General features: G+C 35.3%; 1 protein-coding gene across 50 annotated transcripts in view; it reads right to left on the reverse strand.

The window, feature by feature from the left end:
• Nucleotides 1-23,183, reverse strand: part of RIMS2 (regulating synaptic membrane exocytosis 2) — a 502,429-nt gene that overhangs the window by 147,055 nt on the left and 332,191 nt on the right. For 30 of the 50 annotated variants that reach the window (XM_054816636.1, XM_054816622.1, XM_054816651.1 and 27 more), the window contains 2 exons: nucleotides 10,067-10,132; nucleotides 7,556-7,618 (listed from right to left, as the gene is read on the reverse strand). The exons of 19 other annotated variants lie outside the window; for them this stretch is intronic. In XM_054816636.1, the coding sequence (XP_054672611.1) occupies nucleotides 7,556-7,618; nucleotides 10,067-10,132 (129 nt within the window). Of the gene's footprint in view, nucleotides 1-331; nucleotides 404-7,555; nucleotides 7,619-10,066; nucleotides 10,133-23,183 lie in introns of all 50 variants that reach the window. One more of the 50 variants, XM_054816639.1, reaches the window with a different exon arrangement.

Genomic DNA, 23,183 nt, shown 5'->3' on the forward strand with positions numbered 1-23,183 from the left:
TGTTATTAGCAGCATTTTATTTCTAAAAACCATATTGAGACAGAGTAAAGTTGTCTCTAGGGTGGCTAAGTTTGCTGGATGCGTTGATAAAAGATTCATTAAAACTAATGTCTCTTCAGGCCTTCCATGAGGTAATTATTGGACTCCTAGAGCATACGAAGGAATTGCCACAGACAGGTTCAGAATAATACCATTCACCACAAGCCTACAACTATAAGCTCCTAACAAGCAAACACACCACAGTGAGACACATAATGGTAATTATAAGCTGAGGCACTAAAGATTAGAGGAAAAGTACAATGAGCCTGGCACAAAACCACAACAAAATTACCTCACTTCTTCTTCTATCAGTTCTGTTTCTGAATGGGAAGCTTCATCAGCAAAAACATCCACTGTCTCGCTTCTTTTACATTGTGGACAGACAAAGAAACACAACCTTAGCTTTGGTATGAATGTTGCTTAGTTTAGATAACTGTTTAAGAGAGGTTTCAGTGCTATGGAAGGTGAGAAAGGTGTCAGCCATCTGCATGGTGGTTAAAAAAATGACCATGGGAATAAATTCTAAGGAAAAAATATTCCTAAATTCAGCAAAATTACAAAAGAGAATATAACCAACATCCAGACAACCCACTCCTACCTTGTGTACCCACATGTTTAAGAAAATCAGTGAGCCCACTGAGACTTTCTTCTTTGGGTCTGTCACAGATAGAGAGCTAGAACAACCCTTCTCCTGCCAGTGAGTGGGGGACTGCTGGAGCACACGGCAACAGGGACTGGGCAATACGGCAAGACGTATCGGTCCATTCCCTATTTCTCTCTCCTTCCAACCGCAAGTAGGACACACAGCAGAACCAGGGAATAGCCACCACATGATTCACATAAACACTTCATGAGAGGTTAAGCCTCATTCACTTGTTACTCCTAAGGCCTCATTCTCTTTAGCTGTTGTACAAAAAGTATTTTTTAGGATGTTAGGGAACTGACCCGTTGCCTGTATTAGAAGGCAGGGAGGCATTTTAACATTAGGACCAATACTAATGGCTTAATGGGCAGGTTTTGTATTCTGCAGAGCATCATGGAGGCACTATAGCTAACTACTATGCTAACAGATAAAGGCCTCCGAAATTTCATATTCAGTGGTTAATATCAATATTCAGTTTGCTACAATCCACAGCTAGCATTTACTTCAGGTGGAAAAAGACACAGAGGTTCCCAGAAGTGGAGGAAAACGTGGATTTTTGCAGCGAACCGTTTGCTTTTAGAAGGAGCTATGGCACCACTGTTGTTTTGTAGACCGAAGGATTTGAAGACTAAGTTGAATCCTGAGGTGAAACTGAGTTGTTTCCCTCAAGTTACAGACTACATGCTGCAAACCTCGCAGTACCCACAGCAGCAAATGGAGGGCTGTGTAAGCTTTCTGACAGTCTTCCACTTGAAAGCTTCACTGTGTGGTTTTAGATCATACACAAATAAAGAACAATTCAACAGTTACTGTCTGGAGTGAGAGAGGCATGTTCTTTGTCCTCACTTATTTTCTTGTCCTTTTAACAGTAAACACGTGCTATATGATCCAGGTCTTCAGAAATGAACCGTCCCTTTTATAGAAAAAATATGCCCCCAATAACCTGCTTGAACAGTAAAGCTTCTCATCTACCACAGTATACAACTATGCATTAATATCACAATTCAGCCATAAGCATGGAGGGGGAGTTTTTAAAACACCTCAGTGAGTTAAAACCAGAAGTTCATAACTTTTCAGATAACATTCTTGAGGGCTAATGCTCCCAAGTTATCTAGATGAAAGTTTCCTCTATTCTCATTATAATACATATTGTATGAATTACTGATTTTTTTATAATAGTCTAAGTTAAAGTATTCAACATCCACATACTATTTTAATGTACGCTAAAGCTGTTTATCTTTGCTAACAGACTTTTCATTATAAAAAATACAGTTAATGAAATGTCAAGTAGTGACCTCCTCCATTTACTATTGCCTTTCATAGCATCCTTCTACCTCTGCTAAGGAAAACATGCGTGGTAGGTGACCTGTTCTCCTGTCAAAGTCCAGGAGACTTGCGAGGGTAACTCTCCCCCACACTGAGGAAAGAACACAGCAGTAAGTGTTTGCTTCTCAACCAAGCACGCCTATCACTCTGAAACTGTTTGAGCTCTTTGTAAGCCACCATGCGGAAAGCTCTGTGAGTATTCACAAATTAGTTTCATATTCCAAACCCATCAAAATTTAGAATTAGAATCCCATACTATTTAGGTATCACTGTAAATTCTAGTGACTACAATATCTAACCAAAGGTGCTACGACATTTTGTATTAACTACTGATTGATCTGCATTGTTCTATGTTCATATTCTGGAAATTTCAAAAGCTAACTCTTTTCCCAATGCAGAAAATAACCATTTCTAATTTTTAATTTTTCAGATTTGTTACTTTTCTTAGCAAATAAAAAGGAGAATTTTCCACAAATGAATACATTCATTGATCTAAACTTATATATAGAGAAAGCTTTATAAAAGAGGAACATTTTTCAACAGTAAGCAATCATAACAGCTTACAACACAAATAAGAGTTGGGGCTTTTCCCCCCAAAATAAGTGAAAGCAGTTTATTTCAAAGCCCATGTTAAATTCTTTTACCGTGTGCAAGACTGACAAAGCAAGCTATGAGATCATGCCAATCACAATTTTAGTACTAGGTTGTTCTTGTAACAAAAAACTGAAGAAATAAAAATAGAATTGCTGTAGGATTACAGTACACTACAATTCAGCTCCTAGTACATCTTTTTTCATCTAGAAACACTGAGCACAGAACAAGAAAAATACAGCGATACATTTTCTAATGATCATAAATTCAAACTCCAGCTAATATACATTGGTAATACCTGTCAGTGTCTGTGGATGGCTGCTGGATTTCAATCCTTGGACATGTTATTCTTCTACTAGCTATAGGAACTTTGCTGTTTAGTCACAGACACAAGATCCTCTGTTAGCATAACATAGATAAGCATGTCTACAAACAACTGAGATTTCTAGTACCAAGCAAACTTAAATTTGAGTCATAAGTATTGTAATAGAAAATGAGAAAACGGGAAGGAGCAGTATACTGCCAAATATCTAGATAAACTGGTGACTGGATATCTCACCAAACCACTCATCTATACCTATAAAGAAACTTAATATAAAATTATGTGTTGCTACAGTTTTTAAAAGCCAGGAACGTAATGCTTTTAGGTACTCTTGCAAAATAAACAAAAATAGGAAGCAAAGCAAGATATTTTTTCCGCAGTAATATTCTATCATGCTTTATATATATGTGGTATATATATCTATACACATACATGCACACACCCATACGATCTATTCACATGCACATTACACTGTGGTGTACGTGATAACTACAGGTATATCTACATGACCGTCACAGGCATGACTAAACTGTAACATGCCAGTATCTGAACTACTTTTCTGCTGCCTAACTCAGCTAAGCAGGCAAAGCAGAGAACTCAGCTGCCATCCCAGGCACACTGGGCTCCACACTGCTATGTGGAGACTGCTACAGCTACAGAAACTCAGTTGCTTACAGCTTGCTTAGGTATCTGCACATGACATTGCAGTCACTTCGGTGATTCTGTTGTAGACACATCTAATCATGCTAACACATGATAGCATGACACAACCATAAAAATGCTTAAAGAAAACTCATACAGCTATATCTATTGAGATTTCCTCTCCAAAATATGTTTCATCATCAGTAGATGGTAATGTTGTTCAATTACTGAGGAATAGGAAAGCCCTGCTTTAAGTAGGGGGTTAGACCAGATAGTTTTTTCAAGGTTCCTTCCAATTCAAATTAGTTTATGATTCTATGGATGCAGTCAGAGGTTTATGCTAGTTCTTACAATCAAGTGTCAATAAAACCCATACGTAGTGTCATTCCTGGAACAGTTAAGACTGAAATGATGTGCTGAAATATTTCACGTTCTCTTTATAAAATCAGACCCAATGAATTTGGTGTATTTTGGAGGAATAGAAAAGCAACTTGTACATTTGAAGGCAAAATAGCAAAAATACGTAAGCAATTTATTCTTCATAGAAAATCTCAACATTAAACAAAAATAAGAAGTGATGAATGCTTTTGAGGAAGAGGCTTCTGAACTTCCAGTTAACATTATTTGTAATTGCATTCAAATGAAAGCAAACACAGCAAATGAGCTAACAATAATACTAATTTCACTTAACTAGTTCACTTTAAGTAGTTTAAGACTCAGTTTCTAGTTATTTTAGTCAAAAGTAATTTCTCAGAAAATTAACCTTCCAGCCTACCATTTCCTTACACAGAGGTGAACCAAGGAATGCAAGCAACGTATATGTCGCCTTATGGCTTACCAATTTATTTGGCTTGCACTAACTTTATCATATTAACATTTATTCATATTTTTATTCTGTGCCTACAATATGAAATTTTTGGAGGTATTCTTCACTACTAATTTAAAAGTCTGAGAGACTTAGGCAGATTTTTGCTATAACGTAATATGTTAAGTAGTTTTACATTATCGTTTCTGGTACTTGTAACATACATTTTCATTTATATAGCCTTTTATAATACCTTGTATTTTGCCAAATACTTCCAACTTTGGCATTTTTCACACAGACCCTCCACTGACACACACTAAAGAATCACACTGCAGGAATACCTCCATCTTCATGAGATGACTCGCTGAAGATCATGATAAAACTGATTAGCATTCAAAGCTGGGAGCTCGAAATTCTCAAAGAAGAGAGCTGAAATCCTCTTCTCCCCCCCCCCCCCAGCTCAATTTTATAACCGAACATAGTGCTGAAAACCTCTCCAAGATAATATTCTAATTTTAATAAAAATATTAGAAATATTTGAAAGTATAAGTGTTTTGGCTTTATGTTATAACTTTATTACACATTTTTTTTCATTTCAACATACAATATTTCACTTTCTCAACTTGAATGTTGTATCATAATGTATGAGCAATGACAGAAACATTCAAGGGTTTTAATGAACATGTATTTCATGACTGAAGAGTAAGTGGTATACAAGATAATGCATAGAGAACCTTGAGAGAGTAGCAATGAGAGAGAAGCATTCCCTAGGAGGGCTTGAATGTTCAAATGCAGTTCAGCTGAGCACTTAGACTACAGAACAATCAAGTGAAGGCTTGTTCTAGGCTCAAAATTAAGCATGTACCTAAATATGCCCTTGTACATTGCAGGACTAAATGCAATATTTGAAAAGTACTTAGTTCTTTGTGATTTTTTGTGTGGTTTTTTTCCTCAGATCTTAAATTTAACTCTACTTGTACACGGCACACTGTATTTACTTGGCCTCTTTTTTCCAGTAACATTTTAAAAGACCAATAATATGGCAGACATTAAATGAGTAAAATATCATAAATGGCTTAATACTGCAAATAAATACATATTTATCTGTCTTCTTAACTCTTGGCAATAGACCTGTAATTCTGACCTCACTGAAGTCAACAAGAGTTCTGTCACTTGATGAAGTCAGGATTTCAATCAGATCATTCCAAGATAAGCAGTTACGTAAGACTTTATTATCTTTTAGGCTCATAAATTACGAATGAGCAAAATAGCATACTATTTCTGTTAAAGGCATTCTGTAAATCCATTGATCTTAACAGAATCTGATCCATTTCAGTAGTCTTCATTCTATTAAAGTATGTTCTGTGCCTTATGGTCTACCTAAAAGTCATATTGATTCACAGCAAATGTTCTTATCTTTCATTTCTTTTTCCACAGCTTTTTGAGCTAAATTTAAATGGGGACACAGAGTACTAACAAGTTTCTTTTTCAAGTTACAAATCTGTTTTTTTCGCCTGATATTTACCTACGTTAGCATCTATACAGTACTAAATCTAAGACAAGTGATGTAAACCGGAACTATTTAATGTGACTACCAAAGGCAAATACAAAAGCTTTGTTTGCACTAAGCACTTTCCAGTCTTCTTCAAATGTTGTCCATTTTCAGCATGCACTTTCCTAGGAAGAACAAATATGCCTGGCCCTTGCCGTAAGCACAAATTAAGTGTATACTTCAAACACTTAACATTGAAGAGCCAGCAAACAGGGGCACTCTGGCCCAAAAAGCTGGGGAGGAAATATGGTCTCAAGTAAGTCTCTTTGGCTGCACTAATGTTGAGCCAAAAGACTGTTACAAACCTCTCCTCTCCAGAGGAAAGAGAAACTTGCATTAAAATATTGAAGGATTAATTCTGGTTTTTACCAGATTTTTTTAGTTTCAAGACATCAAAGTCACTTATGTTCTCCTTCAGTCTCTGAATTCCTTAAACAGAATTCCTGTATTAGTCAACATATACAGCACAAATATGAATCACAATTTCCTTTAAACAGCCTTAGGACTGCAGGTGAACTGTGACAAATCCCTTTTATATATAAAATATAGATATATACTATCATTTTATATAGTTTGTTATATTCAACTGAGTATAGTCTAACAGCCTTCCAGTGATCTGTTTTAGGTACATAACTATTTCTCCAGAGAGAGATATTGACTTGTATCACCACAAAAGAATAAATAGAAGCACAAAATTCAAAGAATGATCAGTAATTAATTTACTAGTAAGTAATTCACTATTCATGCACAATTTACATGTTATTAAGTATTTGTATGCACAAAATTATAACATTTGAGATACCAACGTATAGTAATATTCTGTATAATTTCACAACAAATATTTTTGAAATACAGTTTTGTAACTCTTAGTCCTCATCAAGGAAAAGTTCCCAGTAACTCTGTAGGAGTTTCACTTAAGAACTTCTGGATTTACTAGCATTTTGGATCCACACCGTATGTTTATTTGTTTTAGTCAGCCAAAATATGCCACCGGCATACTCCAGCTCCTACTTACAAGATACAGGAGGGCAGAAAGAAGCAAGCTCTGTGCAAATTTACAAAACAAGTAAGTAAAAATAAAGAAGAAAAATGTTGCAAGAGCAAGAAGAAAATGAGGGAGAAGCTGTAAAGTCAAAGGACTAATAGCAAAGAAAATTTGTGTGCTCCCTTGATCTGGAGTCAACTGCAGCTGGGAAGAACTGAAGGTTGTAACTTACGTAGCACTTTGCATGGGTTATGCATCAATCTCACAGGAAGATAGGTTAGACAGTTAGAATTGGGATTATTTCTAAAACTAAAATGTATCACATCTCAAAGATACATTCCCCAACGCTGTGAATGCAGGCGGGTATTATCAGTCAAAAAGCCCTCTTTCATTAAAGTGGCCCTGAACAGTGAGAACATATTTTAAAAATAGTTCAAACATAATTGCTGTTCTTTTTCTATTTGTAACTGAACAGCTTAATCTTGGAAAAAAGAGTAGCACATAAATGTGCCTTAGTTCTGAGTCAAGACAGACATCCATCAAGAAAAATATACTTATTAGGAATAACTTTGGTACAATTAAAAATGAACTCATTATAAAGATTAGAAATACAATTTAGCTATATCTGTAAGGCTACACTCTTTACTTACCCATAACTTTCAGCTGAACCATTGACTACATGATCTGCCCATGAACTTGCACCATTGTACCACCTTTACAATGCAGTTAAAATAAAGAAGTGTTATAAAGAAACATGTATTATTAATAACACTCTAATTCATATGACATGACCATTTCTCAGTAAAATGGGAAGCTTTTCAAATGTTTCCAAATAATTTTGTAAATTTTTTACTTTCTCTTAGGTATGAAGAAAACCGTATCTTTTTAAATAAAAAACCAAGCAAATTCTGTTTAATTTTTCCTTATATAATTCTTAATACATTTCACCTTTATTCTTTTCAGCAGCTTAGCCATGAATTTCAGTTCCAAAAAGACTAACTGATCCCTTATCTTTTCTTACACAAAAGTCTCATGTTTTCAATGGTTATTGAGTTTGTGGAATAATTAAAAAATAATTGTGGAAATATAACATTAACAAAATTAACATTCTATGTAGCAATAGTTTAAAATACTGCTTTTAACTTTGAAGATCTAACTTTTAAAAATTTATTTTTCTATTTGATAGGGTGGGTTTTTTTACAGTTATTTAAGAAGCAGAAGAAAACTCACTTCACTCAGATCAAGCAATGAAAACTAATTACATTTTCTACTTATACTATTCTTCCAGATACTGAACACAGGCTACCTAAACATTTGCAGCATCATTTCAGCAAATCAGTTGAAGACAACGTAAAACACATGTAGAAATATTTTATCTTGAGTAGAACCATGGAGAAAAGAAATAACGTGACAAAAAAGCTTCTCTCATTTCAGAAACCATGAGATAAACTGTTTATGTGCCATTACTCCAGTATATTAAGAGTACATACAAATAATCCAATATTTGGTTAGGGAATTTCAGTTGGATCTCTGGAGTTCCAGATTTTCAGGATCCTGCATGGTCCTTGCCAACTGCAATGGTCCCACTACTCAATGATTTCTACATGTCAGTGAGTGAGAAGCAAGGCAAGGATTTTCAGAAAAGATCAATGGACCACCATGCTATCAACTTGGATATAAATCTTCCTTCGTCTGTACTGAAAATCCTAGCCAAAGTCTGCAGAATGAACTTTTTAATGGCTTGAATACACTTATCCAAGAGCTTTCATGAATCTGTTCCCAGGAATCACAGCAGGATACATGAAGTGGTTTTTTGCATGACTCCATTTTTCTCCAAACTTCTCAGATTTCAGAATCTGAGGGGTTTGATATTTTTACAAACTAATTGACCCCACATCTCCTGATCATTATATTGACGCCAGACAGTATGGAGTGCAGTATATGTGAATGTCAGTCAGCTGCTCTTGTTCCTTCCATATCAAATTGGATGGCATGGGGAATGGCATTTTTTTGCATGGTTTGTAGCCAGATCAATGACTGGATGGAAGTTACTTTAGTTTAAACTAATTTAGTTTTAAATTAGATTTAGAATTAGTTCAATCTAAATTAAAATACAGCTGGAGAATGACGGATCTATCTTTACATTCGCCCTGATTGTCCGTATCCTTAAAACTGAAGCTAGTCTCTTCAGTTACCCAGTAGTTTAGGTAAGATTCCACTATCTTATAGACATCATAAATATATAAGCATGGCTTTAAAATTGCAGTGCACCTTATTTTTTCTTAAATATGACCGTATTCATAGCAATGAAATAAAATCAAAATTTCTTGCTATTCATTAGAACATAATCCCTGCTATATCTGCTCCTGCACTGTAGACAAAAATCAGATACTGACTTAAAAATGGGCAGAGAAATATAGAAGATCTAATTGTGCAAAGGGAGAGGAACATCAGCTTCTTCTTTCTTCAGATTTCCTTCTTTTTGGACTTTGCCCAGCTCTTTAAATATGAAATGCTGTAATCAAATAACTATTTCCAGAGAAACTCTGAAAGTTTTCAGATTACGTGTCAGATTTTACTTATATTATGTTCGCTGTGATGCACTATATGCATACCAAAATTTAGGAAAAACAATAGTACTTTCAGTCTCAGCACAGCAAGCACCCAAAATCAATTTGAAGGCATTTAGTTCGTCATCTTTAAGTCAATATGGGCAGTAACATGTCAAAAGCTGAGGAGCTTCTTAAGCGACTCAGGGTATTAAAGAATGAAATTGAGGATTCTAAATTGTCCTGTAATCACGGCTAGTGACTGAAAAGATTAGCCATTAGAAATATGCTGTAGTTAAGTGGGGAAAAAACCTTCAGCTGGACCTAGCTCCTCTGTACTATTTGGTTTTCCTCCCACATCTAATGAATAAAAAAATTTCCAAGTTAAGAATTATGCTTAAAAAAAATCCAAAGTCAAGTTAATGGAGAGCTAAAATAAAATGAGGTACTTAAAACTATGGAGATTTGTTGTTCTGTATTTAGAAAAATACTGCAGAAAGTGCACTGTAAATTTAAATATCACTAGTCTAGGCCAATTAAAAATTTTAGACTATACTTCATAAAAAATGTATTACTCAAATTTATCTATTTTTACTATATAAATTAAAATACCTTTCAGGAGTATAGGTTGTGTCGTCATAATATGAATTAGGCACTCTTCTCTCCTGCCTAGTCCTCCTGAATATGGAATAAACAGCACAGATATTTCAGACATTTTAAAGGGTGCTTCTCTTCTTTCACGATGTCTTTCCCCACTGTATTATTAAGGTAGTGATGAACATAGCACACATTTATCTACAGTTCAGCAGTATCTTCTGAACATATATTTTCATATATATGTCATTTTAAACTGTTACTTTCAAATTATATTCAGAAATAATTAACAGCATATTAAGAACACTTGATCAATACACACATATTTCATATGAGTGAAAAGTTACATCAATAGGTAAACAGTATTTGAGCAACTGAGAAATTTCACCAAAAATAGAATATGGATGTTAGAAAATTTCTGACTATTAAAATGAAAGCCGGAAAGCAAAATGGAAGCAAAAGTTTATTTCCTTAGGTGAAGCAACAGAAATTCTGCCTGAAATAGACCTCACATCCCGCACAAAGTGTGCACAAACCAGCTTTTATTGCCTTCTAAACACTAACTCCACAGGCTAAGTGAAAAAAAATGAAAATAGCACAGTGTGGTGTTCTCAGTGACTAAGCTGAGCTCTGAGATAGGTAAGTTGAGGCAGAATTTGATACAGGGAAGTTTTCAGCAGATATTTATTTGGGAGGGACTACTAATATTTAATTTTAAAAACTATTGGGCTAAAAATCTCGAGAACATTACTCTGTCACTGAGATCATGTGCATGTCAGCCAATTTAAAATGGGTGAATGTCAAATTGTTAACTAACATGTATAACTCTATGGGATCGTGAATGGAGGGATATAAATAAAAGCATAAGTAAAGCCATGTCCAGCCATGATGTCTTATGTATGTTGAACCCGAGCAGCTGCAGCAGTGTGACCCGATACCAGCTCGTGCTACCATGCTGGCTGTCGCATTAAAGACTCAAGGAAAATTGGAGTGGGGTACTGAGCAGCAGGATGTTCTTGAGAAAGCACCAGGTCCAAAGGGCGCTGAAGCCACCGAAGCTGCACACGTGCCTACTGTCTGTCTTAGGCATATGCTGGGGTAAGTATCTTCCAATGCCGCCTCCGTTTCCTTTGTGAGGGAAACAGTTGGACTTCTTCAAAAGGGGGGAACTATCACAAAGACAAAATGATGACTACTGTAGCCTAAGAATGAACTCAGAAATTAAGGGGTTTGAGAATGTAAATATGTCATAGAACTAATGAACTAGAGACTATAAAATCTGATAAACAGTAACTGAAACAAACTTCAGCAAAGAAAAGATAAAAAGAACGAAGTAGTCATTCTGTGTGGGAAAAAAAAAAAGAAAAAAAACTGGTAGAAGAAACTACAAGAGTTATTGGGCTGGCTGTGAACGACTACAAGTAAGCAATGAAAGGATCCATGAATAAAGAAGAAGGCAAGTAATTTTGACCAACGTATCTGTATGACATATTTGCCTGCAGGACATCCACACTGGTGGATTCACAGTGACTTAAGATACAAAATTCTCTGTCCCAGATGAGAGACTCTTCCCTGAATGCTGGACTTTGCAGAACAATGTTTGCTATTTTGATGAATAGTGGAAACTGGAAAGTTATTTCATGTGCTTAATAAAGTGAAAGAAAAGACAGGAAAAGAGGTGGTTGCTTGATATCAATATGACACTGATCAAGCAGATGGAACTAAGACAACAGGACTAACACCTTGACCTGCAAAAATATGTAATTTAATTTAAGCATTAAACGGGGAAAAAGTGTAAAGACAAATGATGAATTATTGTTTAAAAAGTCATTTTTTATATATTTCAAAAAAATAAAATAAGGAAGAGGAAATTACTTAGTGTTTTTCAATAGATAAGGACGAACTGGCTAAAGATTATGCTTCCAATGGTCCTTAAATACCTAGAGAACTGCTATTCAGAATATGGAAAGACAAAAAGAATGAAAAACTAGGAAAAATGATAGTGGCTGTGAGGTACTCAGAGTAGTTCATATCTGGTAAGATGACTCAAGTAACTTGAGCACTAACGTTACCCACAGGCAGCCTGTATTCAAGAGGACCAGAGAGTCCAGATGAGTTCCTAGGCCCAAGGAATCTCAAGATGCTGCTCTAACAGTGAGCTAGAGACATTCCACTTCAGGTCCGATTTTCCTTTCTGACCCCAGGAGGAATTAACTTTAATAGTCTTCTCTTCAGTGAAGCCCTGGAAAAGATTTACTGCATCTCACTGCTTAAATCCCAGCTTTTTAATCTTTATGCAGTGCCGTTGCTTTTGCCCTTTATTTTCATTGATTTTACTTTATTTTTGAGAAATTAATTTCTGTAGAAACAAAGATTAAGATGTGCAAGTCAAGATCCTCAAACTAAGAAAATTTGATAAGAGCTTCAACTTTCAACAACATCTGAAGTGTCACAGATACAGCTGGCAATCTGAAACAAGTTCAGATAAACTAATGCAAATGTGAGCATATAACTAAGGCAAAAAACAGTACAGAAAAATAAACTGTTGAATTAGCACACATATGAGCACATTTCATCACATATTTTCAGAAAACAAACCAAAAATCCCTCACCTTATTACAGTTTCTACACACAGACTGAACTATTTACACACTTTCTTTATATTAGGTTTCATGTAAATCAGCGTCATTTCAAACCAAAAGTTTAACTGACTTCTAAAGGTTATAATGTCTATTATACTACAGCTTTGGAGAATTTCTAAAAAGCAGTATTTCTTTGGAAGGAATATTTCTGTGATACTATAAACATTTTAGATTCTATTTTGTTTCTGCATCCAAAAGTAGTTTTACACTCACTAAAAATATGGTTATTTATGATCTGAACCCAGAGCGAACCTTAACGAACTTCTGAGAGGAGCTCATATCTACAGTGCAGCCATGAAGTTAATATATCAAAAGTTCTTTAGTTCTTGCTATGGAAAACTTTTCATGGCCCCTCTTGTAAAGCAATAGCCATATCAACCGTTATATCTGCTGTTTGAGATCTGAAGCCACCACTTATTTTTATTGGCTCACAGTTTATGAGATTTATATCCTTATTTCTATTCACACACAACCATATAGACTTTTTCCTGTTTTGCAATATTTCTGAAAATATCATAATTGCAGTAGTACACTAGCATTTCTTATTGCTCTCTTAAAAGCTACTGTATTTCAAGTATAATTATTTCATAAAAAATCTTATGGGCTCAACTTCTGTCTGGAATGTATTTCATATATAAATAGGAACTCTAGTGTTCTGTAATCACACACAGGTATTGTGAGTGTATACAAGTACTCATAAATTACAGAGCAAGCACTATACAAATATCTACAACCTAAGCTTATACTTTTACATTTCATTCTATTTTTCTGTTCAGCGACATATGAGATTTCAGAAAGACTCTGTTTCTGTGTACTTTGAACTGGATAGGCTTTTCCTCATTATTTCAAAGAGAATAATAAGTTCTATAAGCACTTTGGAAAATTCCAGCAAAAATAACGGCTATACAAAAACACTTCTATATAATATCCATATAACCTAATTTACGAAACTGACTTCTATAATCAGCTTCTCTTGAGATTTACCCATAGTCCTGAGTAGTCACTTTTAGATGCATGCATACTCACAGAGTATTATAAAACATCCTCACTGTATGTTTTATCCCTTAAAACATAGATCACATTCCCAGCTAACCACAGTACTGTCAAAGTATAAGTGGCAGAGCTAACGATACGCCCCACATCAATTATACCTCTCAAGATCATAGTAAGCACCCTCAGAATAGGTACGGCACATCTTACGGGAGCGAAGCAATCTGATTGCATCTTCACAAAATAGAGGATACATTGTGGGATCCTGGCTGCCAAAACATAAAGGGTGAACACAATGAAAAGCAACACAAAGATGAAATGAGGACAAAACAACGTGAAAAGCAAGCAATGTCAGCAACAGAACAAAACACTGGAACAAAACTCAGCTGGAACTTGGGTGGATTTTGCAAAACTACTTTTAAAAATTAAGGTATATTGGCCTGCAGCTGAGACTACAAGGTATCACACTCTGGTTTTATCTATTGTAGTCTTTAACACAGCCACACACGTATGACGTTCTGTACATGAAAATCACAGAATTAGCAGGTATTTGTGTTTGTTGGTTTAAATAATTTTCTTTACTGACTTTTAAAAAGACATTAGAATGTTGTAAATATAGCATCTTCATGAACCACCAATTACAGACTATTGGCAGTGAAAAAAAATATTTTAAAAGTGAAACATATGAAGAATTACCCATTGTTTGTCTACAGCCTATATTAAGAAAGCTAATGCTGATATTAACACTTCTAAATTTTCTAGCACTATACAGAGACTAATAAAAACGCAAGTGGAAATGTAGGTACACAGAAGTACATGCATTATCCACACAGTCACACAGAGGAAAACATATACCTGGCATCTCTGTAATGGTGATCTGTGGATTGGGTGTATCGGGAACGAGGTAAAGTAACATAATGACTGAGCAGATGGCAGAAAGAAAAATACAAATATGAGACAATAAGATGGAGAAGGAATGATACACATCACACAACAGAAGACATAAAAATGGGAGAATACAGGAGCTACAAAAGCATTCTATAGAGTACTGAAATTATTAACAAAATTAGAAATCTGATGCACAGTTCTAAAGGTAAAATTATCTAGATGATTCACACATTTGTTCTGAGAAGCCAGTAGGAGACTATGGATCAAACAGATAGCTCAAATTTGGGATTTTCTACATTATTTCAGTTAGGAGGAAAAAAATGTATAAATCTCTGTCCGAAAGCAATCTCAACAAGTCAGACTGCTCGTTCCCTTGCCTGAAGGCAGTGATAACTTCAGTATGAATAATATCTTTGGCAGACATTTACCTAGTCTGTCTGAAAGGCATTAGGAAATCTGTCTCCACATAGCTAGCTTCAGAGCTTTCCATTTCTGAGTGTAAGTTTTCCTAATATTTCTCCTACTGTGATAAAAGATGAATTTAGATGAAAGCCCTTTTATTACTTAAAAAACTAATGAAGAGATATAACATCTGTAACACCACACGCCAAAAAACAAATGCATGTATTTCAAAATAATTAACCCAAGATATTTATATTTTGGTTGTACTTTGAAATTATGTCAAAATTTATGTATTTTAAATATACCTGTATTTGTTACAGCACTAGAAATTTTCCAATTATCAAAAATAGAAGAATGCTATTTCTCTTGTAATATAAATGTATGCAAACAGTACAGGAAAAATGGTTTTGAAAACAGGTTTTTCTTCCAATTTACAAGGAATTATAAGAATGAAAATGTGTCCATAGTCTACAGGGACTGATAAACGGATTTCACAAGAAACATGGAAAACTTCATGTTTATCCTCCACTTTTATTTTTCATATCTTAATTTGCTTATAATTAATGATTTTCTAGTAATCAAACACATTGCTACAGGTAGCTATAATACCTACACTATCTATCTTTCCCTCTTTTGCGTGTGGATAAAATGCATCATCAGCCACATGTAAATATTCTTCATAAGCATATTAGGTTAATTATATATAGTACAAGAGGTCTTTGTGCTCACTTCTTGTCAAACAAATGCGAAAGCATAGTCACCACTATATAAAGCTTCTGACTTAAGTCCCTGAGTATGCAATTTAAACTTTGCAATTTGTTACAAGAATGAGGAGCCATCCACAATTCAGTAGGACCAAATTTGACAATGGTACGCTGAAAATTTGAAGATGAGATCCTAAGAAGGACTAACAATTAAGAAAATAATCACAGAACTACACTGCAGGCTGCAAAAAGTATTACAGTTCTTAAACGAATGCACAGACCTGAGTACCAAAAGCAGTCTACCCATAACAGCCTGACAGTCAGCATGTTGCCAAGAAGCATTAAAAAATAATTCCATCATGTTCTTACAATTTGCTTTAGAATATATGCACACCCACGGGAAGGACAATCAAATAAAAATGTAGGTGTCTACCCCACGGCAGCTATGATATGTGTGATGATGGCAAACAACTGCAACCCAGCTCATTCTCACCGCTACTCGGTGACATTCTCAGGCTATATCCACATGAACACGGCCTTAAATGATTTAGGTGCAACCCTGGAATTAGCACTACAAAACTGTTGCAAATATTACATTAGTATTAATGAGTAATTAAGTGTTTCCAGCTGGTAGGTGACATTTTAATGTTAAGAATTCACTTTCACTTCCCCTTTTATCTCTCCAGTGAATTGTTGACAAGTTTTCTTGAGAGCCTTTCAAAAATAGAAGACATCAATAAATATCTTCAACCAGTTTTTAAAGTGCAAAGCTTTAAACAAAGCTAGGACTTCAAGCAGAACATACACTGCAGAACATGAAATTTATGGGAATGCAACTGCTGTTTGCAAGCAGCTTGATTTACTCGCCATGAGAAGGATCACCCCAGACTGTTCCCTTCACTTACTTGTATGTGAATGAAACTGTTGGTTAATGTCCTGCTTAGGATTGGAGTCCTAACTACTTTTCAAATCCCCACCAAGCTATTTTAAGTGCCCAATCTCTGGTATCATGTTTTTTCCTAATACTTCTAGAAACTCAGAGGTCTAGTGTTCTTATCAAGTTCTGAGACTTTTGCTTCTGAATGCTCATTACGAGGCAGCATATCTTTCTGTATTTCAACATGCAGAGCAAAAAGCTTAAATGCCATTTATCTTCTGAGCATCAAGTCAATACTCCACTATGTGTTTCTTTATTATTAATACTTTATGTATTTGACTTAAAATCAATTCTTTATTTTTTTATAAATATGCTAACAACATAACACCAAAAATGCCCATGACATTCCTAATTCTCACTGTCCAAAACTGAAACACACACAACTTTCATTTGGCTAGTAGCCAGTATAAAACACTTAAAATCATAATGTAAATAAATCATAATATAGTAAAATCACTAAGCTGTGCATTGCCTAAATACAAAAGAACTCCAGAAATGTTCCAGATCTGCATCTATAACCAACATGTCTTTTGAGTCGTTCATGAAAATCATGATCTTTTATGCACATGTAGATGGGAATGCTCGGAAAACCATGAAGACATGGCTAAGGTTTAGATATAGCAGATTTTTAAAAAGACAAAAGAACTCCAAGGTACGTTTGGGGTTTTTTGCAACCTTCATTTAGACTTCTAGCCTTTTACCACACAGTCCTTATTTGCTACATTATAGTAGTCGGTGGCAAAACTATATCAAATGATGGTATGGCAAAATGAAAATATTAGTCTGCGTCCTCACAGATTTCTGAAACATTACATATTTTGGTACAGATAGCATAGACAGAAAATCTGCAGCCGCAAATAATTTCACTTATATTAAAACAATGAAGTTAGTCTGATAAGGCAGTACTGTAGGTTTTGCAAATGACCATTAATATACACACACATCCCCCCCCCCACACGCCCCTGCATCAGATGAAAACAGATTTCCACTATTCCGATAAGAAGATTCCAGACATGTAGGCAAACACGATAACTTCTCCTTTTTAAAGCGAACAGAAAATGACAAAATTTTCTGATATCACTCACCTATTTGCCCGTATCCTTACACCTTCATGAAAATTTAATGAACCGTGAGGGTAACAAAACTAGAGATCAGTGATTCAGCGACCGCTTAGATTGCCTAATTGGAAGTACTTAGTTTCCAGGAGCAGGCTTGCCAGACGGGAACAGCCCCAGAAACACACTTGAAAACACTCGCGCCTATGCAGAGTGCCTCACCGAACCATCCACGGCACACCTTTCTGTTCTTCTTACTCTGCAAGGAGAGTTTAACCTGGTCTTTACTGCTAGGGATACTCTCCTCAACAGTAAAGATGAGGCATTATAACCTATTCCTCTCAATTTTCATTCGCCGTGACCAGGTATCAGAATTTTGATTAATATTATAGCTTCCCTATTAGAGTGGGAAGTTGACTCCCAAGAATTTCTGTGGACAATCTTGTGCTTATTGGAATGTCCATAAAGAATTCCGAATGCAAACCAAGACTTTCTGTTCCACTGTTAGTGCTTGCACGACTCAAATCCAGTTGACACAAGAAAATTCTATCATCCTATTACCGTTTATCCATTCTGATAGTCAGTTTTTTCCAGTGTATTATCTGATTGTCATTTACTTTAAGTGATACATTGTATCATTGGCAACACTACTATCCTCCATTTTTAGTAACACTCTTTTACACTTTTTCAGTTGAAATAGTAAAAGGTATGGCAAGTATGAAATTATTAACATTGTTAAAAATAAATATAATTTTTTACTGGTATGAATTTGCCTTCAACCAAATACTCCCAAACTTTTCAAGTTACAATTTTCTAAAAATGTGAAAAAACCAGGGATTAGTTCAATCCTACTGCAGAGTAAGAAATAGGTGCTTCTTTGGGATGAATAGTTAGAAATTTAGGGGAAAAAATAGCCACTGAAGGTGGTAGCAGGGAAAAGAGAGAGGTCTGGCATATGAAGTTTAGGGTAAGTACTGTGGAATGGAGTGAGGTAAAAAAACTGGGCCTGGGATCGAGTTAGGACCGCAAGATTGAGCACAGAATTGTTCAAGGGAAAAGGAGGCTGGAACTAATAAAATTATGTGGCTTCATGGAAAAGGTGTCCTATAATTCCTCATAGCAGCTTACTCTTTCCAACAATGGTAAGTAACTACTACAACTTGTTTTTCCAAATAAGTGAGGCCAGTGATATGGTTCTGAAAGTTTAGATTCTCATCTGTACAAAGCAGGAGTTAATGTGCTCTGTGGCAGAATGGTTTCCATGGTGCTTCATAAACACCTGGGAAATCACACCTAAAAACTACATAAATAAAACGTGAAGTCAAGCTCTCAACCTCTAGAAAATGGCAAATGCCATTCAAGAGTAAAACATTGGTTACATAATTTCCCCTGCTACATTTCTTAGAAAAGATTAACAGTGTAGTTTTATTTAATAGTTTAGGGGTTTTTTAAGAAGATCGCAAATTTTCTTTACATATAAATATCAGCAGTTTTTCTACCAGTTCCAGTTTGTCACATCAATTGTATAGAAATTCCTTCATCTCCTGGGACAGATGAAATCCTACAAATATTCCAACCAATTGCAATTGACAGTTTGAAGATTTTAGCGGTGAAACAACAGCAATTATCAGCGGAGAATTTGTGAACTGACATATATTCGATCAAGATCACTTTCAACAAGAAAATCAGTATCACGTTACCATAATTCTCCCCAAAATCTATCTTAAGGCCTCACTCCAAAGGGCATAGCAGTGAAGTCTTTTATCAGAACTGCATTATTTATTTAACATGGGCATTTTAGATGTGTATTTTATTCTGAGGAATGTATCCATGACTTTTTTGTTGTTGGTCGGTTGGTCGGTTTTTAATTCGGCTCAAAGTTTCTGAATCACGAGTCCTTACAGATGTAGCTACATTTGCTAGACAGCACTTCTCTTGCACCTTCCTACTCCACCCCTCTGTTGGAGGTTACCAGCCTTCGGCAGACGCATGGAGGCACCGCGTGGGTGATGCGGATAATTGTGCAGTTATACAGTGATTTCGCTGTGAAGTAACGTGCCCACTGTGAATAACAGCAGCTAAAGACAAAACACTCTCTGCCATCCTTACTGCAAGGCTAAAACATGGCAGCGTGCTAGGACTGCAATCCCTCCAGCGATTAAATCCATCAGGGCTCAGGAGTGAGAGCCCTGGGAGAGGAAATTGTATTTGGCAACATTATAAGTAACCGGAAAGAGAATCTGTTAATGGAAAGTGTAGCATACTCTTTCCTATAGGAATCTCTCTGCTGGTACAATCTGTAGTATGTTTGTACTTGCAATTGTAGGCGTAGATACACAAAATAGTTAGGAAGTGCAATATACCATTAATGCACTTGGTAAAATTTTGAAAGAACTTAAAGAAACACTGCAATTACTGTGATTTATGTTGATGCATATCATTTTATAACACAGCTATAAGCAAATTTTCAGCAATACATTTCTTTCACTTTACTGGGTATTTGAAGAAGCAAAGAAATGATGACATTGCATATCCATATATGGGTATGTACCCACATGACATACAAAACTAAAAATTGAAAATATTATCTCAGAATTTCCAGATAAAGCATCATCTACCCTTTATACGCTACAATATCTTCGTATCTGTAATATAGACTTAAATGGTTCTACTGTAAAATATGAACTAAAGAATAAATGATTACTTATGAATAAATTATTATTATCCAGCTGTGTATTTAATAAAGAATATATTAAAAAAAAGTTAAATTTTCTCTTTTTCATTACGGTGCAATATTTCAAAAAATTCTTTTCCTAGTTTGACCAAATCTGGCACCTAGCTATTAACAATGTTGGATTAGGAGCCTGCTACTTATAGATAAAGCAACTGCTAGTGTGAGAGGACTGTGTGAAATGTAGAATTTGTATTGCTTTTGGCCACGTTTAATTTTGTGTTAAATAATGGAAGCAGCTAATTAAATGGCACCTTATCTAACATGCAGCAGACTCGTGGTAGAGAATTATTTTGGTCTTCTCTGGTTTGATTATAGTAACCAGAATTTTTGGCATGTATTTTGGCATTTACTTTAGGACGTGTTTAAAAAAGCCACTTCTTACAACAGCATGAAACAAACAAAGCATTCAGCAGAAAGTCTGCATTGAAATGTGCTATTGAAATCATCTCTCAGCAACAGCGGTGGGATACTCACGCTAGTCCCAGCATACCAAGATATCGTCTCTGAAGTGATTTAAAGATAACGGAGAATATTTCTTTAAAAAATCATGGCTATGACTACCTCATTACTTTAACAGAGTAGATAGCAACTTTTGTTCTTTAAAATGGAAACTGTGCAATAGTCCTGATGAAGGGATTGCAGAACCAAAATGTTACTTGCTTTTTCTCTCTTGTTTGCTTATGCATGCCTAGTAGAAAACCATTACACTTTGGGAGTTTTTTCACATTTCCACTGCAAGACTATTTGAGTTAGGCATCCTCCGAGTGCTCTGGCCTACTATATCTATGCTAAATTCACCATCAGCGATTTCATGCCTCAGGGAGAGCACATGTAGGATAAAGAGTATAGTCAGATTAAGAGTTGCTAAATGGTATCTAAGCTGGTTAGAACCGTGGGCCTGAGCACAGTTTCTTTACGCTGTCCTGGTGTTTGTTGTTAACTGCCGATAAATGTTAGAGAATGTAATACGCAGGTAAAGTGTTGGCAGACATCTTGGTTTGGAACTACGCTAAGATTCTCATACTGTTCCTCTAATTCACCTAATGATATTGATAGCTTAAATATAAAACTCTGATGTCAAATCTGGCTGTTTCCAGCATTTTCTCTATAATTTGATTAAGTTCAGTTTCTGAAGTGAGGTAAAAGTCTGCTTCAGAGAGTTTGTTAAAACAAGTCAGACTGAAGTTTACAAGGTTATCCCATTACAGAGAAAAGATCCTACGGAACCTGGGGCTGTATTAGGTCATAAGCAATTATATTTCTTTCCATTACAAATTTAGGGTATTTTATAAAAGTGTGGGTACTTGCAAAAAAAAAAAATCCTTGCATTTCGACAAAAATGAACTAGTACATCTATATTAAATATATAGGTAACAATTAACTTGATTTCCCACTTTGAGTTACCAGTATAATATATATACACAGTACAATTCTGGTATTTTTGATAATACAGCAACAGATACAGATTTTAACTGTAACATTACCCTGCCAACAAAAATCAGTATATGATTTGATAGCAACATTTGACATATTTAAAGGCTTGGTGTTTGAAATTAAAATTATCATAGATTCAATTTTTAAAATTATGTCTTTCAGCTTTTTTAAAATTTATTTGATTTTCACTTCTAACTATGCGTTCAGTTTTGAAGGATTTTTTACATTGACTTGAGGTCATTAGGCATTTTTGCATGTAGTTTCAACTGACTCGTTAGTGCCATATACCTTAGAGAACTTTATGTTGAATTATCTAGAAAAGGAAGGAAAGAATTTTCTTACTCATATTCTCAGTCATATTTTAACTTAGCAATTGAGCTTGTCTACAATAAGGTACTTTTTCAAAGTTCCTTTTTTGCAAACAGCTCCAAGGGATAAAGGGACCATGGAAACAACAAACCATCAGAGCTCTGGGAAAGCAAAGTGTGATTTGTTTTTTTTTTTCAGAGGTAAGTGTGGAACAAAACAAGGATGAGAAGTAGAGAGATTCTAAACCTATACAACAGTTCAGTTTTTCCACTCCTCCAAACTGCTTGCAAGCCTGTCAGTTTTCAGAATCATTACCATTAAAGAGTTACTTCAGGGATTTGTTTCTTATTATGTAACACAGGCAGTATCACAAATATTCACTAACAAAATTTGAAGTCTAATAATCTTTCCATTCATAAAACCACTGTCAAGCTAACAATGAATATAAAACATGATAAATGTTTGAGAATAGTCTGTTTCTATTCTCCCGAGTGTTGCCTAAAACCAATATGCTTCAGAGACTGCATGTTGCAACAGAGGCAGAACTATTCAACAGTCTGCCTACACGGGCAACCACTCACCATGTACGTTTTGGAAAATACAGACGACGTATAAACCTGTGTTCAGAGATTTAGAGCACGCCTAACAAGCAAATAGTCGTCTAGAACGGTTGTGTGAAAATTCAATAGTCTCATCACCAACAACTTTCAGACTTTGTTTTTCTGACATATTCTAAAAAACCAATTCTTTTTCTCTCAGCCAAGCCAGCCCAGTAGGTGTTATTTGATTGAAGTGATTCCATAAGGCATATACAGGCTCTAAGGACAAGTTTAGATCCTGTTTCAAGGTTGACTTGTCTAAAAATCACCAATAGTATCTCAAAAGCATTCTATTCTTCTCTTTAAGGAAACAGCTCAGAATTCTTAAGTTATTGCCTTCTGTATGAAAATCAGATAGCCTCATGAGCCAACTAAATAGCATTCTTCTGTTCTATAACGTAAATAGAAATATTAAATAGTTTAATGCAAAGAAGAGGTTCA

This window comes from Grus americana, chromosome 2 (assembly GCF_028858705.1).
Source record: "Grus americana isolate bGruAme1 chromosome 2, bGruAme1.mat, whole genome shotgun sequence".
NCBI lineage: Eukaryota > Metazoa > Chordata > Aves > Gruiformes > Gruidae > Grus > Grus americana.